General features: G+C 46.4%; 1 protein-coding gene across 3 annotated transcripts in view; it reads right to left on the reverse strand.

The window, feature by feature from the left end:
* Window positions 1–19,332, reverse strand: part of Asic2 (acid sensing ion channel subunit 2) — a 1,075,866-nt gene that overhangs the window by 82,889 nt on the left and 973,645 nt on the right. For all 3 annotated transcript variants that reach the window (XM_036197770.1, XM_036197769.1, XM_036197772.1), the window contains one exon: window positions 12,258–12,408. In XM_036197770.1, coding sequence (XP_036053663.1) covers window positions 12,258–12,408 — 151 coding nt within the window. The remainder of the gene's footprint in view (window positions 1–12,257; window positions 12,409–19,332) is intronic.

Genomic DNA, 19,332 nt, shown 5'->3' on the forward strand with positions numbered 1-19,332 from the left:
TAAATTTAACTTTTATATTTATCAAAGCAGTCTATGTACATAATTTTAAAAGCTAAATGGTGCTGCAAGGCACTGCATGATCCATCTCTGCCCCCCCCCCCCCCCCCCGCTCCCCAACTAAGCCCCACTCCTCTGAGGCATCGACTTGAAGCTCACTCCTTTAGCTGTGTTTTCTGTATTCATGTTCATGTTTCACGGGCAACAGCTGCTTGCCAGTTATGTCCCGATGGTATAACTTTGACGTGTTTTCTCCTGAGTTCTTACCATGGAAAGTGAATATGTGGGCTTCTTCCATGGGATGCCATGCCTACTTCCTTCCTGGTCACTCTCAGAATATCAGCATGCAAGTGTATGTTTTGGTTCATTTAGCTTTTACATAATTACGACTATATAAACACTGTCCACAGTCCAGTCTTGTAACGTAGAAAGGCATGTGTTTGTGTGACCTTGTGTGTCACATGTGTACATGTGTGTGGATGGGTGGCACGTGTGTGAAGGCCAGAGAATAGCATCAGGTGTTGTTGCTCAGGTACCTTCTCCCTCTGTTTGAGACAAAGCCTCTCAGTAGCCTGGAGTTTCATCAAGGAGGTCATGCTAGCTGGCCATGGACTCCTACCTGTCCCCACCTTCCATCTTGCTATTGCTGGCTTTTAACCACAAACCATTGGGTCAGCTTTTTGTTTGGGTTCTGGGGATTTGAAATCAGGTCCTTGCACTTCCGAGGGAGGCGCTTTACTGACTGAGCCACCCCTCCAGCCCCACAGATGGTCGTGATCTCTGTTTTTCTAATTTTTCCCCATCTTTTGGTTTTGTGCAGCTTAGAGTTCTACCTGCCCATTTGTCCTATTTCCTCTCCCTGGGAGCAGAACTCTGCAATGCCTCTCAGGACGGTGGCCAGATCCACAAAGGTAGTCCCTCCTGGAGCCCACAGCTGCCTGCTCTGCTCTGGACTCACTGCCCTCCCCCACACACCTGCCCTTTTCTCCATCCACATCTGGAATTCTTCTTAAGCCAGGTTCTCTGTTTCCAAACTCTCACAGGAGCCTCCTTCTGGCTTTATTCTCTCATCCTTTAGTAACTTCTAGAAAAATCTACCCAAAACACATTTTTTTTCTGAAGCCCAGTTCTGTGCTCATACCTCACTTGCAGTCTAGTGAGTGTAGGATTCTATATCGGACAAGAAGGATCATGGCCTCACCTCCAGAGATGCTCTGCCTCCTGTGTGACACCTGATTCTAGATCCCAGGAGGATGACCATTTCTTTCCTCTCCAGAAACATTTAAGATGTCCTTTTTTTTTTTTCTGCCAGCCCAGATTTTTGCGAATGTGTATCTTGGCCTATGTGCTCTGTTCCCACCACAGACAGGACTTGGTGACCCTGCACAGGAAGAGTTGCATCAATTCCCTCCCAATGTCCGCCATGCCCCGCCCCTCCGGCTCTTTGATTCTGTCATTCTAGAACTCCTACTATAGAGATGTGGGATTTCTTTCTGCATTGATTCTTTAATTTTTATGTTTCTTTTCCTCTCCCATTTACATCTGTTGGTCTTTTAATTTTCACTTTTGGGGAAGAATTGTTAAATTTCAGCCTTCCTATAGATTTCATTTTAATAGATGCAATCATATTTTGATTTTCAATTTCTTCTTCTTCTTCTCAAAATGTCCCTTTTTAATATAGTCCTGTGCATCTGTGGTTGTATTATTGCTTCTTCTCTCTGCTGAGGATACTAATTAAATCATTTTGATGCTTCTGTTTTGTGCATTTATTTTTTTCATTTATTAAATACTATGTATTACTTAATATGACCAAGGTTCTTTTCTAAACCCATCATTTATATTAACTCATATGTCAACCCATCTAATAACATGATAGAGCAGATATTATCATTCCCAATCTAGAGGTGATAAAACATGCCCAGAGAAGTTAAGTAGCTCACCTTAGGCCACACAGCTGGGAAGCAGCACAGCTGGGATTTGAACTCCAGCAATCTAGCTCTACAGCTTCTGCAACAATTTCTGCAATAATTTCTACCTCACACTTTGTTCGCTTTTGGGTTCTTAGTGTCACCCCTCAAATGAGTGGTGTCCCTCAGATGCCTGGCTTTGTGATTGCCCCTTCACGGGTAAGAGGTACTTAAAGCCTGTAGACTTTCCTCGTGGCTGTTTGGGGACTTGTCAAGAGATGTCTGTCACACAACCATGATCTAACTAGGTCATTTAGTCTGATCTCTAACCTGTCTCTTTAGCTTCCAGGCATCCCCAGACCTCTGTGAGGGGTGGGTACAGCAGATAAGCCTGACTGGGGCCCCCCTCTCAGTAAGGAGAATTTTGACTTCTTGTGTTATTTTCCATTTAGTGCCTCATGCTGTCATCTGCTGGTGAGGTGACCACCCCAAGTCCACAGTCCATCTGTTCCAGTGTCACCTGCTGCTGGGGTAAGAGAGATAACTGTCACTGTTTGGGTCACAGAGAGATACTGGGGGTGCTCACAAGCTCATCTCCCAGACTTGGGAAGCCCTGCTGGTCAGAAGTTGCAGTCTACCCATGGCCTAGCAGCTCTGAGCTCAACAACATGGAGGACTCCCTCTCCATTGAGGCTTCCTGCTCTCTACCTGCCCTTATTTGGAGAAGGTCTCTAGGTCTGGAGGCCTGACCTTATCTGAAAGCTGTCCCTAAGCCTGGGTGCCTGATTTATCTCTTGTGTGACCCTTGGCATAGTTCCCTGCCAGAACTTTCCCCTACTGCTCATACGGTAATTAGACATTGTGCTAAGAGCTTTACAATAGGACCGTGCTTCCACATATGATAATTAAGACTAGTACTAGGAGCTTTATAACAGGGGCGTGCGATGTAATGCAAATTAGGTGATTCTCCAGCTACTGTGCCCAACCTTCTACATTCTCTATACTCTGGAATAAAGCTGAGCTGACTCACTGAAGCTGTCTCCCAGAGAGCTATCTCTGCCGACCCATAAGCAGGACCCACAAGCCATCAGACCCTCTTCCCTCCCCCCTCGTGGACCAGTGGCTGATGATCCTTGAGGAAGGAGAACCATACCCCAGACTTTAAATGAACCCCCTAACTTTACTTCAGCAGCATATTGTCTTATTTAGCAGCTCTTGGGGTGGGAGTCTGGTCCCTCATTATCTCTGGGGGCGGGGGACATCTGTGGTGGGAATGATGGGGTCCTGGCTGATTTGTCAAGGTTCAAGTCAGTTACTAGCAATCTCCCTGATTTCTATCTTCCACACTATGATACCTGCCATTGTCCCTGTGGGTCTACCAAATACAGTTCCTTTGGTGCCCTTTGCGAAGGCTTTGGGAAGGAGTGTCTCGTAAATTTGAGTGTTCAGCCCACTGTGTTTATACAGAAATCTCTACTGGTAGCTGCCCTGAGGCTCAGCTGCTCCCCAGGCCTGTTGGGAGCCCCTTTCTCCACCCCAGCGGGAAGGGGATGAGGTTCAGAGTAGCTCTATGAGCTGGACACAGGCATAGCATCAGCCATCATGTTGATATCAGTAACCTCCAACCCCCCTCTAATCCCCCCTCTTTGATTTTTTTAGTGTGTGTGCTTGTGTGAGCATGTGGTATGCATGTGGGTGTGGGTTGCACATATGGAGGTCACAGGACAACTTTGGGTGTCATGCCTCAGGAGCCTTCTGCCTTTTAGACTGGAAAGGTCCGCACATAGACCAGGCTAGGCTATCTGGGTACTACAAGCTTCCAGGAATATTCCTGTCTCTACTTCTCATCTCTTTATCTCTGGAATGAAAGGCCTGTGTCATCACACCCACTTTTTTATATGGCTTCTGGGAATCCAAACTGGGTCCCTCACATTTGCAAGGTAAGCACTTTACTGACTAATCCACCCCACCAGCCTCTCATGCAGTGGTTTTCAAACTGGGTTCCCTGGAGCCCTGGGCTTTCCCGGGATGGACCAGGGTTGGCCATAGGGAGAAAGGGAGAGAAGCAGACTGGAGTCTCCACCTCCAGACGACCCAGAGAAGCTTCATTCTCATCTCTTTTCTAGGTGGGGAGCATGCTAAACCTTCCCTTCAACGTAATGAACGATTCCACTCTTAGAAAGGCAAGAGGACCAGGAAGAAAAGGAGGCTGGGCAGACCTGTCACCATGTGTATTACCCAAACCACCCCTCTCCAGCTATTTTCCCAACAGGACTTTGACAGTGACAATTTGCACATTAAAAGAGTTTGGTGGATGGAGCATTGTTGCTTTAGGCTTCCAATGCGGTTTTAAGCTTAATTCAGCTGCCTCATCCACTTAACTAGGCTGCCCCTGGGGAGCTCACTCAACTTCTCCGGGACCTGGGTTCTTCATCTTTCACTGGGCACTGTAATACCTCATTACCAGGGGATCAGGAAGGGGTCATGAGACAGAATGTTTGTGGCACACAGTAGCTGATCATTAATGCTTGTTTCATCTTGGCTCTGGCAGTATGCATAATTTAAGTGATTTTCTTTCTTTCTTTTTTTTTTTTTTTTTTTCATCACCAAATACTTATTGTCCTGTGAGATCCAGATCCCAAGCCTCTAGGGGCTTATGTTTGAGTGGGAAGGAACAGACCAAAATAAACCAATAAATCAGTAAATTATGTAGCATACTTGAAGGTAGGACACGTTATGGATGCCAGGACCGGTTGAGCAGGTGAGAGGTAAGGAGTGAGAGTTAGGTGAGGTCACACCGAGTAGGTGATAACAGAGCAAAAACTGAGCAGAAATGGCAATTAGCCAAGTAGGTAATGGGTTATAAATAGAAAGAATAGCAAATACAGATGCCCTGAAGGAAGACGGTCCTGGAGCATTTCAGAAGCATCAAGGAAAGCCAGTATATTCAGAGTCAATTCAACAAAGGAGGCATTAGGAGCGGGTAGGACCCAAAAGATGATGGGGGCTGGCTTTACTGTGCTACAGCACAGATTTAAAAAATAATTCCTCTGCTCAGAAATACATCTGACATAATATCACATTCATGCATACTTAACACTAGGATTTGGGAAAATCAAAGCAGATTAAATTTGATTACAACAGTGTATTTTGCATTGAAATCAAGAAGAGGTGAGAGATCCTGGCAGAGGGGGCCCTGGCTGTCATCTTTCTTGTGTTGAGCACATGCACTAAGAACTGAAGTCCCCTAAGCGAATTCTGGTCTCTTCAGATGCAGCCCCTCTCCATCCAACTTCCCCAGTGTCTATTGAGAGGCCCCGCTAGAAGGGCACTCCCCTATTCACTGTTGATTGGCCCATGGGTGGGTCACTCAACTCACTTGGGCCAATAACTACCTTCTTTGCTCTTTTTGGTGTGTGTGTGTGTGTGTGTGTGTGTGTGTGTGTGTGTGTGTGTTTTAATGGGAGATCAATGGTGCAATCAAAGTAGTCTGGCTGGTGTGCCAGGATCTGAAACATAAAAATCTGAGTAACTGCTAAGAACCACATGAGTACATATATGCATAGAAAAAGCCTGTGTCTAGTGAGGGAGACGGGTAAGGATTCAGAGGGAGGCAGGTGAGAACACCCAGGGTATAGGCACTTGGTCCCAGCACTCTCTGAGCTACAGCCCTCTCCTCCTGCTGGCTGCTGGTTGGAGCTTGTCTCAGATTCCGAGGGCAATACAATTCTTTTGATGCCTGAGCGTGTTTGATTCAGGCTCCTCTCGTGTGCAACCCAGATAACCCACTGCCTATTTCTTTTATCTTTGAAGTTACTCAGAGGTGTCTACACAGAGTTTCATTTTTAACAACCTCCCACCTGTCTTCAATTTAATTTCTGTTCGAAAACTCTGGCCGTGAAATCTGTACTTCTCTGGTCTAGGATGGCTTTTTCCAGAAGTATATTTTGTGAGCTCCTTTATGGAAAAGGAGGTTTCCATGGCCAAAGGCATTTAGAAAATAAATGCTGCGTACAATATATCTGTCTTGGAGATTCATGATGTAGCATATTAAAGAATTCCTGCAATGAATAAAGGTGGATTACACGGCCTAACCAGGGCTCCCTAGATTCTTTTACTGACCTCAGATTCTTTTTATTGGTGGAACATATAAAGTCCCAGAACTTCTCATGCTCCACAGGACCCATTTGGGGGCACCCTATCTAGGTTCACATGCAACATCAAAATGAGAGATTGCCAGGGTGCCCCACTTAGAGATGTTTGATGCCCTGGGCTCCTTCATGTGGGCCATTAGCAGCCTGGTGGAAGGGGCATTTGTGATCATTGTCATGGAGTTACCTTCTATTTACTAAGCATGAGGCCACAGAGGCTGCCTTTTTCTAACTCATCACATGTGTGGCCTGCCAAACTAGTGTCCTCTCTTTAGATGGAATTACATCCAGAGGAGGGCCTTGCTTTGTCTTTGATTCTTTTGCTGTCTGAGGGTGAAGCTGTCTACAGGCAAGGAAAGAGTCTCAAAGAGTCTCTTCTAGTAGGAGTGGGGGGGGGGCTTTCCCATACCAAGGCCGTCCAGGAGCCCTTGTGATGGTTGTGAGATTTCTAGATTATCCTGTAGAATATGGGGAGCGCTCTTCTCTGAGCCCGCCCCCCCCCCCCAGCCACCCTGAACAGCCTACGAATTTCCATTGTGTTCACTGAAGTCCCTCTACTTTTCCCAAGACACATGGCTAGAAAGGGAAGAGCTAGATTTGTCCTTTGGTCTGTCTCACCCTGAGAGGCCATTTTCTCTGTTCTACTACACTGTCTCAGTTCTCACACCACCTCTGGTCACTCCCCTCGACAGTCATTTTTCTCCTCCACCATCATGCAGATATTTCCTAGAGAGACCTGGGATCCTTCCTTCAGGAATTGAGAACTAAGGCATCCACGGGAGCACGATGGCATCTGTGTGGGTTGTTTCTGGTGGTAGTGGTGGCAGGTCCTTTTGCTCATATGCCTCAGGACCAACCAACAGCCAAGTAGTCAGATATCTCTGTCCCTACTCAGGTAGCTTCACAGACAAGTGTCCCAACTGAAGTTCATCACCCATGTGGGACTTACCCAGGAAACAAGCAACTTTAAGTAATCAGTGTCTCTCAGAGGCAATCATTGCTCAGTGGCTTCTCAGTCTGAAGAAACATAAAATGGAGGGGTCTGATATAAGAATCCAGAAGTTCCTATTGGGTGGCCTTGGGGAAGGGCCTTAATCTCAACTTCCTTCTATAGTGAGCACAAGAAACTCTGCCTGTCACTCAAGGTCATGGTGAGGGAATGGTCAAGGGTGAGGGAGCCAGAAGAATGTGAGAGGTAGCTATAGAGACAAGAGTGAATGGAACCAACTACAGTTTGATGAAGGTGTATTCCAATATGCTAACTGTTCTACAGTATGGTAGACAAGCCCCTTGGGGATATTTAGTTTTAAATTAATATATTAAAAAGGTGATATTAAACATTTATTTCCTCATTTCCCCTAGCCACAGGTAACACACTGAACAGCACAGAGAACATTTCCTTGATCCCAGGAAGTTCTACTGGACAGTGCTGATCAGACTCTCCCGTGACCAGTTTCTTGCCCCCATCTGCTTTCTACCCATTCCCTGCAGAGCCTTGAGTTACTGCTTGGTGTCCCCCAAATATCCAACTTCAAAAGAAAGCATAGAGCTCCTGGCAGGAGTGAGAGTCAGCTAATATGCTTTTAAAAAGGTGAGGCCTTCATCTTGCATCTTCTGCATCTTTAACAACAACCCAGTTCATGCTGCATTTAGAAATGAGGCTTGTTCTTCATCCCAATGAGGAACTTCTCTAACTTGGCATAGTTCATGGTCAAGCCTGGGTCACAATAGGCTTGGCTTGACTGTGAACTTAGTGAATGATGTCAAACCCATCATTTGTTTTGCTCTGGGCCTCAGGTAAACAAACAGGTTGGCCTAGTATGGAAGACCTCTGAGGTTCATTCATCACTCATGCTGACTTTGTAGGTGGCTTTGATGACAAAGCCCTGTATCATCAGAGTCCTTTCTACCAACAGCTGGTGTTCAGGTTCAAGACCCTACTGATGTCGGGACCTGGGCTGCATGAAGATGTCTGTGATGGAGGTCCTGACATTGTGTGTGCATTGTCTGTGTATATGCTTCTGTTCCCGAACTAAGGGATCAGGATAGCACCTGCCAAGTTGCCATGGAAGGACATGAGTAAGTTCTGCTTAGGCAGGGCTTCAGCCCTCATTTGATATCCCTGTTTCTCTCTTTTCCTCCAGGTGATTCAACAAGCAGGTATGTTTTGGCTTCTCTGAGAAGGGATACCCTTTGGGAAACTACCCCCAGGACTTGGGGTTAGTAGAGCAGAAGTCCCATGGTCCAAGCATTCAGCCTAGCCTCAGAATGTTCTCAAAAGCCTGGTCCAGATGACTAGCTTTTGGGGATGCCAGAGCTAAGTGGGAACACAGACTTTTATCCTGCTGCACATGGTAGGGAGATTTTACTTCTCAGCTGAAGCCACTGAGAAATACCCATCATGTGGGGGTCAGTGGTCACGGTCACCTCTCTCCATCAGGGTACTCAAATGAGAGGTGCTGGGGAGAAGGAGACAGTTCCATTGTGAGAGGATGCTTATCATTGCAGCTGGTTATCTTCAGGGTAGGAAGCCTCCTGCCTTGGCAGTTGGAAGGCAGGGCCACAGAGAAGCCAGGCCTCAGGCTCTTCCGCAGTGAGAATAAACATAGGTTGGGGCAGCAAAATATAGAGTCAGAGCTCTCTGGCCTCTCTCTCTTCCTCAGTTCCAGCCTGAAGGCTCAAGTTCTCCCTTCTACTAGATCTGTTCTCTAGTCCCTCTTCTCTACTGGTTTCTGAAGTCTCATCTCACTCTCTCAGCCACAGTCCCTATGGTGGTTTGAAAAAGAATGGCCCTCATAGGCTCATATAGTTGAATGCTTAGTCATCAGGGACAGGCGCTACTTAGAAGGATTATGAGGTATGGGCTTGTTGGAAGAAGTATGTCACTGGGGTTGGGCTTTGAGGTTTCAGAAGCTGAAGCCAGACCCAGTGGCTCTCTCTATTCCTGCTGCCTGCTGATCTAGATGTAGAACTCTTGGCTCCCTCTTCAGTACTATGTCTGCCTGGATGATGGCATGCTTCCCGTCATGTCAATAATGGACTAAATCTGTGAAACTATAAGCCAGCCCCAATCAAATGCTTTCCTTTATAAGAGTTGCCATAGTCATGGTGTCTCTTCACATCAAGAGGACAATGACTAAGAAAGAAGTTAATACCAGGGAGTGGGGGTATTGTTGTGATAGGCTTGACCATGCTGTTTGTTGGTGGAATACGGATTTTAAGATTTTGAATTAGGAAAGCAGTTGAACACTTTCAGTGGGACTTAATGGGCCATACTAGTAGGAACATAGAAGACAGTGCTGAGGGCAATTTGAACCGTGGGGGGCCAAGCTCAAGAAGTTTCAGTGGGGGAGGATATAAGTAAGTGGCCCAGAGACCATTCTTGTGATATTTTGGCAAAGAATGTGGCTGTTTTTTGGCCTTGTCCAGAAAATATGCCTGAGGCAAAATTGAAGAATTTTTGATTAATGGTATTGGCAGAGAAGATCACCTACTATTGACTGTGTCATATGGTTATTAGTGGCCACTCTTAAGCAGATCTATAATGAAAAGGAGCAAGATGAGCAAGGAAAAATACAAAATGTACAGTTTGAGGAGAAAGGGAGCACCAGGAAGTGTGGTGGAGCTAATTTCAGTGCTCATAGAGATAAAAAGTTTAAAGAAAAGCCTGATGCTAAATTGGAAAGAGGTCTTCCATACTAGGCCAACCTATTTGTTTACCTCCTGGTAACTAAGCTTCCAACTAGTGCAAAGGAATTAAAGAAAAGCATAAGCCATGAAGGAAACCACAGAAAACAGAAAGCCTATGGAAATGTATTTGAATGAAGGGGCCAAATTCCCAGCAATCAACAGAACTTGGAAGCTTCAGCTACATGGTTCTGTCTTTAGAGTCAAGAATATTAGAAAGGTGTTGTGGAATTTCCTTCAATGGCCAGAGAAAACTGCTGAGGCCAGGCATGTGGCAGAGGTGTCCTTGAATGGAGGCCTAGAGAGATCATTGCATGAAGCTATGAAGGTAAAGCCTGGATTGTGTTAGAAAGTCCGAGGTAAAGCCTGGATTATGTTGGAGACCCCAAGATGTTGGAGATTCCAGAACCATGGGATACTTGCTGAGAGCTACAGACTAGGTGTGGAACCAGCCCAAGAAAGAAAAGTGTGTTCCAGTCAACAAAGCTGAAAGTAGTTGGAGATCTGAAGAGCCCTTTGACATCAGACATGGAGATGCACAGTCTGGAGTTTGCCCAGCTGGTTTTCAGGCTTTCTTTGGTCCAGTATTTCCTTCTCACTTTGCTCCCTTTCCTCCCTTTTGGAATGGTAATATATATCCTGTGCCATTGTATGTTGGAAGTATATGATCTGCTTTTTGATTTTGATTTTACAGGAGGTTACAGTTAAGAGATTTCCTTGAGTCTCAGAAGAGACTTTGACCTTTGGAATTTGAAACAGTGTTGAGACTGTGATAGACCATGGGGACTTTTGAAGTTGGACTGAATGCACTTTTTACATTATGATATGGCTACAAGCCTATGTGAGCAAGAGAGTAGAATGTGGTGGTTTGAATAAGAATGGTCCCCATGGACTCATATATTTGAATGCTTGGTCACCAGGGAGTGGCATTATTTGAAATAATTAGGAAGTGTGGCCTTGTTAGGGTAGCTGTGGTCTTGGAGGAAGCTAGGGGTGGGCTTGAAGGTTTCAGAAGCAAGAGCTAGGCCTAGAGGCTCTCTCTTTCTTCCCTCTGCCTGAAGACCCAGATGTAGAACTCTCAGCTACTTTTCTAGCACTGTGTGCTTGCATGCTGTCATGTTTCTTGCCATGATGTCAATGGACTAAACCTCTGAAACTGTAAGCTAGCCCCAATTAAATGCTTTCCTTTATAAGAGTTGCCATGGCATTGGCGTTTCTTCACAGCAATAGAACACTAAGATATTCCCTGCTGTGCCTCATGCACAACATTACTACTATATGGATCCTATTTATATCTCTGGCTGTTACTCTTGGACACATCTTGATATTCTCTTTCTGATGAAATTCTAGAAACTTCCTGCATTCCTTGGCTTATGGCTACATCACATTGCCTTCTCTTCCTGACCTTCCTATGCTCCTCTTATAGACAACTCTTTGATGACATTAGTCTCACCTAGATAATTCAGGACAATCTCAAGACCCCATTCAAAAATACCCTGTGTACCCAGAGCCTTTTCCTGTGTCCCGACTTATACTGTGGTGCATTTCTTCCTTTTTCTAGGTTGTGAACAATGACTTAGTCTCCCCACTCCCATGTGGTGGTTTGAATGAAAATGGCCCCTATAGGCCCATAGGGAGTAGCACTATTAGGAAGTGTGGCCTTTTGGATTAGATGTGGCCTTTTTGGAAAAAGTGTTTCACTGAGGGTAGGCCTTGAGGTTTCAGAAGTTCATGTTAGGCCCATTGGCTCACTCGCTCTTCCTGCTGCCTGACAATCCAGTTGTAGAACTCTCAGCTACCTCTCCAGCACCATGTCTGCCTGCATGCTGCCATGCCTCCTACCATGATGACAATAGACTAACCTCTGAACTGTAACCTGTCCCAGTTAAATGTTTTCCTTATAAGAGTTGCTGTGGTCATGGTGTCTCTTCATAGCAACAGAAGCCTTAACAAAGACACACCATAACATTCTTACTTTGACTGCTAATGATAAACTACAGAATATAAAGAATGAATACTTGAACCAGGCACATAGAGAACTCCAGGGCCTTACATGGACATGGTGCCAGATTCCCATGTCCATGTCCATTGATTTTCCAACACCCCATAGCTTCCTCTACTTGTCCCCAGGCATATCCTGGTATCCTTTTAGTTGGACTTCATTGATAGACCTGGTGTTTGGGATGGCTCAGAGAGGAATATGTTGGTCTGTTCCACCCTTGTCTCCCCAAATCAATCCACTTACCCACCCAACCATATCAGTTCCTTTGTAGCTTCGTCTATACCTCCTCTCCCTGTTCCCTCTCTCTCCCCAGTACTCACATCCTTTACCCTCTCCAACCCGGAGGAATCTGAGGGAAATAGGGGCATAACCATGCCAGGGCCAACCTCACCAACTGTAGAATATCACTAACCCCTTGCTAGAGAGTAGCCCACCTGGCTCACACCAGCCTTTCTTAGGGAAGCCTGCATCCCTCACCACCACCCGGTGCCAATGTCTCTGGGCCCAGCTCACCTGTCTCTCCCCAGATGGGCAGGTACTCATCTTGCTGAATGTCCAGCATGATCTCCAACCCGTTGCCCGTCCCCCCCTTGACTGTGGTGAGCAGAGGCTTGCCGTCCTCGCCTGAGTTAAACATGTAACACTTCCCATATTTTGTAAACACCTGAAGGAGAGAAGAGAGAGAGAGAGAGAAAGAAAAGCACATGGTGACATCACATTGAGCTCCAGGGATGGGCAAGACCCTAGAAGTGCCACAGCAGGCTGGAGTTCCTACAGCCCATTAATCTTAGCCCCCTTGTACCAAAGATTTCTCCAATGATTCCTTATCTTGTCTGATGGCTGGATGTTTGCCAAGTAGGATTTTGGTATCTAAGAAGTAACATGGGTACATCTTGGGGTTTGTTGAGTGGTATTAGGCCTCTTCTTCTGGGCACTCCCCCTTGAAAAATGCCACCCACTTCCAAGCATTAAACATCATCTTAAATCTCTTGACCCTCTAAGTCATACCCCCAGCTTTAGGCTCCTTCCTAGGCTGTAGACACAATGATACTACTTCTGATAAACACCTTCTAAATGTCTCACAGATGCCAGGTACTCAGCCTGTCCCAAAAGGCACAGGACTTGCTCCAATATTCTACTTATGTTGCTATTTCCTCCACATCAGAAACACTTTCTTCTGAAGGCTGGAGCGAGGTACATTAAGAGGCAGGAAGTAATGAAACTTACAAGGCACAGGAAGTAAACAAAACTCAGAAATTACAAGATGTTTCTGCAGCTCACAAGTCACAAGGCACTTCTGCAGGGCTTTATAAGTAGTAGCAGTTGCTGGGCAGAGGAGAATCTTGTACAGGATTGAGCTGCCTGGAGGTAGGACAAGGAGCTCCAAGGATGAAGCTTCACGAGTTATCTATCAATCACACTGGTGTGAGCTCTTTGGTGATGTCACTGCTTTTGGGCCATCCATATTTTGTAAGCAACCCTTACTCTGCTCAGTGGTAACCCCAACAAAAGGCATTGGTTCACTAGGCTACACTTGGGTGGAACTTTCTTTGTCTTTAATGCCCCAGGTGAGTGAGTAGACTTTTGTTTGCCTCTCCCCAGGAAAAGCCACACAGCACTTCAACCAACAGTTCCCAGAATTCCCATCATGGGGAATATTACCTACTTCTCAAGGGGCTCAGGCTAGACCTCCCTGCCCCAGTCTCGCTGTCCAGCTTATCCTTTTCTCACCCCATACATAAGCAGCCAGCAAGGTTCATCAATATCCTTCCCCATCTCTGCTGGACTTTAGGACTCAGTCCTTTCTTGTCCTAGCTGGTGCATGGTGTTCCAGACAACTCTCTCTAGCCACCCTTATAAGCTAGTCTTTCTGATATTGAAACCTTATTGTGTTGATCCTATACTGAAAATCTATCGAGGCTGGTCATTTCCTTCAGGTTAAAATCTATAACCTCTTCACCTGGCCTCCTAGGATGCACTCTTGACATACCTGCCATTTTCTGCCCTCTTCCTGTCTGTCTGAGCCTACAGGCATCAGGAGATGGTCAAGTCCATGGTCTCGGGGACTGCATCTGCTTGCACATTCATGCATCTTCCCCCAGTAGCTCACACAGTATCTGGCACACAGACAACATAAATATGGATGGGCGAGAGAGTGGTGGTGGTCAGACCAGTAAATCTGTGGCATTGGAGCACACCCTGCTTGTCTACCTGCTTCTGCCTTTCTAGCCACTGCTTCTGCCACCTCTGCCTGAACAGCTGCTCATTGTCTCCAAGGCTGGACTGATGCCTCTCTTCCTCCAGGAAGACTTCCAGGCTGGGTGACCCTCCCTTCTTGCCTCTCCCTGTGTCTTCCCCATGGCTCCCATCATACTGAATGCACCTCTCCTGAACTTGACTCCGCCTTTCACTTCTGAATCCGAGCCCTTAGCTGGCATACAACATGGGCTTGCTCTATTTTTGCCTGATGAAAGCATGATCACATAAAGATGTTGTGTGGAAAAAGTCTAGGACAAGGGACAAAAGATCTTTGTCCAAGTTTTCATGTTGTCCCTCAGTATTTTGGTATTGAATGAATTAAATAAACTTTGTATGCCACTGTTCCTCAGTCTGTAAAATGGGGGTTCTAGTCCAGGCCTCTGCTGCTTCTCAAGGTCATTAAGAGGATCAGATGAGATAATTCATGCAAAAATGCTCTTAAAACTATGAGCTTTCTGTAAATGCTATTTGTGTGTGTGTGTGTGTGTGTGTGTGTGTGTGTGTGTGTGTGTGTTTCTTTTTTTTGTTATATAACCACTTTGCAAACTCGGGCTGAAGCCAAATACATCTGGCAAGATTGGCTGGAAGAAAGCCATGTGGACTGGGTTGGATTCCTGCAGCCACTGAGATCTGGGTGCAGGCCACTTCCCTCTGGCTCCCTGCCATTCAGTCAGGGCCAGGTTTCGAGCAAGTGCAGCACTAGGGACTGCCTTTCTTAAGGGCCACATGAAAGGAAGATCAAGGGCACCATGTGTCAGTCACCGTGTTGGACTTTGGCTTGTTACTGCATTTGGCCTTCACAGCCGTGACTGTGGATGGGTATTGCAGCTCCCTCTGTGCAGAGATGGGAACCGGGGCTAATTAAAGTCTCACAACGCATAATAAGAGAAGCTGGAAATTCAAATCCATGTCTCTTCCTGGGTGTGCTGTCCCAGAAGGAACACAAGGGTCTGGGTCAGCGGGTCACCTCCCAGAGGAAGCACCTTCCTCTCTGCTCCAATTTGCTTCTTTTTAATCAGCCAATCGTTACTCACATGTGTGTGCTCCTACAATGTGCAAGGAACAGAGTGGTTGCAAAAACAGGACCTACTGTCTGCCTTTAGCATCTGCAAGAAGGGCTAGTAGAACGCAGGGCCTATATCTTCTCCATTAACAACTCCAAATTGCTGGCTAGCTGGACTGTTTCAGGATGACCACGTTGGTCTCTCAGCTTCATGGAGGGTGAGAACAGCGAGAGTGAAGCAAAGTCATCTAGGAACTGCACTTCTGTCACTGCTGCATGTAGAGATGGGACTCAGCTAAGGAACCTGTCCCCTGGAGAGACGCTCTTAAGGCCACTGTAATGAGCAGAGTATTTTACAGTGAACACATCTATTGCAAGCAGTTGAATATGTCAGGAATGACTTCTGGGGTGTTTCAATAAAGCTCTGCCTTCTTTTTCTTAATTTGTGTAGACACTCTATAAACACCCAGTCTCTAAAACTGCCCGTAATTACACTTGGCCTATCCACAGAGCAAGATTTGTTGGTAAAAGTAAATTCCAGTTTAGTGTCTAATTATTGCACATCCCAGCTGTCCCAATTAACTTCTTTTTCCTCCACTACTTAGCCCTTGACCTTTAGAATGATGGGCTGAGGATAAAATGTACTGTCTACTTCTGAAGTCAGCCCAGATCCTAAGGGCTCTGCCATATAGGTGCTGTGCCAAGTGACTGGATAAAGGCAGTGGTTTCCCTCACCCCCACCCTGAGCAGCAGAGGAGAAGGATGGAGTGTGGGAGCTCAGTGTGGTCTAGGAGATCATCTCATTCATCCCCCTCCCTTTATAGATAAGGGCACGAAGACCAGGAGTTGTCAGCTGCCCTAGGTTATACAGTGAGGATGTGTCCAAGGGAAACATTGACTCCTCATTGAAATTCCTGTCCTTTTTCATTGCGGCCTCCCTCAGCTGGACAGGATGTAGGGGCTTTCTTTGGTCCCTCCAACATGAAACTTCTGTTAGCCACTGACTGTCTGCTCTATGCAGGCTCAGTGGGAGCTGAATCCAGGGAGCTGTAGTCTTCCTCTGTAGAGAAGAGAGTGGAAAATCTCTTATAGTAGGTTGCACAGAGATTTCCACCTTGCCCCTTGCTAGGCCCTTGCCAGGCTGGGTGGTAGTTCCTGTCAGTACCCTCACATCAAGGCTGATTTGCTGCCCTTACTTCTGGGGGGAGGGTGCTGGGGCACATTCTCCAGTCTTCCTGTGTAAGCTGATCTGGCAGAGTGGGTCAGGGTTGGGCACCAGGCAGACTATTGTCAAGTCTGGTGACCAAGGGGTGATATATGGCAGCCAAGAGCTTCTTCCAAGTCAGGCTGTTGTATTGTACTTCCCTCGAAGCTCAAAACCTTCCCTCTCGGAGGGAAGCTCATTAAGATGTTTATAGGGAGGTAAAACATCAGGATGTTCTAAGGGGAGGTGCAACACTCCATCCTGCAGGGAAACTCATTAAGACAGGGAGTAAACAGCTCAAAACAGCTTCAGGAGGTCTGTGGAACGGACCAGATTCACTGGGCCCCTCTCTCCACATGCATATATTAGCTGTAAAGATTGTGGAGACACTGTCAGAGGAGCTCAGCTGCCCAGAAGACTCAGAGCAGCCAAGCAGCTTGGAAGAAGCAGAGCTTGGAAGACCTACCTACAGAAGACACACCCCATCCAACCCATTGAGCGGCCTGCGGGCTGTGCAGTGTACTCCCGGTTTCTTGCTTTTGTGAATGTTCAGTTGTGCTTTTGGTGGAGTTGTCTTCGAGTTACTCCTGCAAGTAACCTCCCACCCACATTCCTGTAAGTAACCCCAATAAAACTCAGCGGTTCATCAGGTGAGATGGTGGTGGGATCTACACTTCAGTCTATTTTCACTGGTTCCCTGTCTGGGGTGAGTAGACTGGTTCCCATCTCCCCAGGAATAGTGTCACACAGCACAGACCCCATGAGAAGAAGCCTCAGATCCCTTGGAGTCTTGTGCATCCCCCTACTCCCTTCTTCCCCTTTGTGTTTTACACTTTCTTGGCCAATTCAGTTCCAGGAGGTCGGCAGGCTCTTCTCCTCCAGGGCCTGTCCACAGGTTGTTTCTTCTGTCTGGAATATTCTCCCCACAGACTTGGCATGTATCAGGCTTCCGCTTAACAGTCATCTCCCCAGACATGCCTCATTCACCCATCTCAGTCTCTGGCTCCAAGATCTCCTTGGACTCAGCCTTCTTGCCTTTTTATCTCACACACTGGGTGTTTCTCTGCCATAGGGTGTAACTAGATCATTATTTATTTATTGGCTATGCCTTCCTCTAGACAATAAGCCTCCAGAGGACAGGAAGTGTGTGTTTTGTTGAATGGGTGAATGAATAAATGAATGAGAGTGAGTGAATAATGGGCTGTAAGGTGTTGCAGCCCCGCAGCCACCTGTCTGCCTCTGTCAGGTGCACTTGGGAGCTGGCTGGACACATGGTTTTGTCCAGTGCACGTGCTGAATAGTCTTATCCAATCCTCCTCCCTCCCTTGTCTCCTAACCAGCTTCCTCTTTACCTGCATCAAGCATGTTTGCATCTCTACAAAAATGCTAGAACAAATAATCCTACCAGGAGCTAAGATGATGGAGGAGACAGTTTACCTTTGTGTGCGCAGCCCCAGGGGCTCTGAGAAAGCACAGTGCCTACTGGCTGGTGCCTCCGCTGCTTCCCTTCCTGGGCTGTGGAGTCTGCCACTCTTGCCTTGTTTTCCTGAGGATTATTTCCCTCCTGGCTCAGCATCAAAGGCTGCTGAGCTATTTACACAGAGCACAATTTTTCTACAAACTTTGGACAAGATGCAGCTTTCCTTCCCCATTTCAGGACATAATGATGGGTAAGTGTAACACACGCTTCAGATTTACACCTTATCGCCCCTGGGCAGAAAATACAATTTATTTAAGTCTAGACTGTCAGGACAAACTCTTTGCTTCTCCAGACCTGCCATTCTTCCTGGCATTTCTCTGCCTTAGTGGTAAGAGCTGACAGCCCCGTTCGTGGCTAGCAGGGATGGGCTTGCCGATTGCTGCAAGTCTAGAATAGCTTTGGGTTGGCTTGGCTTGTAAGGTTGAAGTAAGAATTGAGAGATGTGCATGCGGGTGGTCGTGGTGCACACCTTTAATCCCAGCACTCGGGAGGCAGAGCCAGGTGGGTCTCTGTGAGTTCGAGGCCAGCCTGGTCTACAAAGTGAGTTCCAGGAAAGGTGCAAAACTACACAGAGAAACCCTGTCTCGAAAAAAATAAAAAACAAAACAAAACAAACAACAACAAAAAAGGAAATGTGCATGCTTCAAACTGGAATCTTTATATGAACTGAGAATGTGACACATGACCATGATGCTAATTGCTAGTATCTTCATGATGCATTATTTTTAGGCTACAGTGTCTACAAACCCCTTCAACGTTCTGAGTGGCTCGATGAGATTGGAGGGAAGAAAGCTGGCAATTCTGGAGTCTTCTCAGTGCTACCTGTGACTGGCACTTTCACAGGTACTCTCTCATTCTTCCTTAGGTTGTCCTAACCTTCCAGAGAATCAGACATCTTACATGGTTGTGGAAATAGAGACTGGGATCTTTCTGTCAATAAAGTTAAAAAGAAGGAACCAGGGGCTGGAGAGATGGCTCAGTGGTGAAGAGCACCTTCTGCTCTTCCAGAGGACCCGGGTTCAATTCCCAGCACAGACATGGCAGCTCACAACTATCTATAACTCCAAGATCTGACACCCTCACACAGACATACATGCAGGTAAAACACCAATGCACATAAAATAAAAATAAAAAATGATTTAAAAAGAAAGAAGGAACCATAGGATTTCCCAGACAGACGGAATGGGGCCAAAGTAGCTTGTCAAGCCTGTGGCCCTGAATAATCATGGGCCATTACTAGGTCCAGTTTTCTTTTTCTTTTTGCAAATGGGGCATCATAATCTCGCTTGGGCTACAGAGCGTAATGGAGAGAATGGCCATGGCTGTGCTTGAGAAATTGGTAAAACAGTGGGCACCGTCACTTTAGGGATCACACCAGAGAGAGGATCTGTGCTCATCCTTTCAGCAGGAGAGAGATGCTATAGAAAGATGCACTATAGAGAGATCGATGTTCTGTAGAGAGATGCTATAGAAAGATGCACTATAGAGAGATGTTCTGTAGAGAGATGTGCTATAGAAAGATGCACTATAGATGTTCTGTAGAGAAATGTGCTCTAGTGACATGTGCTATAGGGAGATGATATACTATTGTAGTGGCAAGAAGCAGGAGACTGAGATGAACTGAAGAATGGTAACCTTGAGG

Source organism: Onychomys torridus, chromosome 8, assembly GCF_903995425.1.
Source record: "Onychomys torridus chromosome 8, mOncTor1.1, whole genome shotgun sequence".
Taxonomy (NCBI): Eukaryota; Metazoa; Chordata; class Mammalia; order Rodentia; family Cricetidae; genus Onychomys; species Onychomys torridus.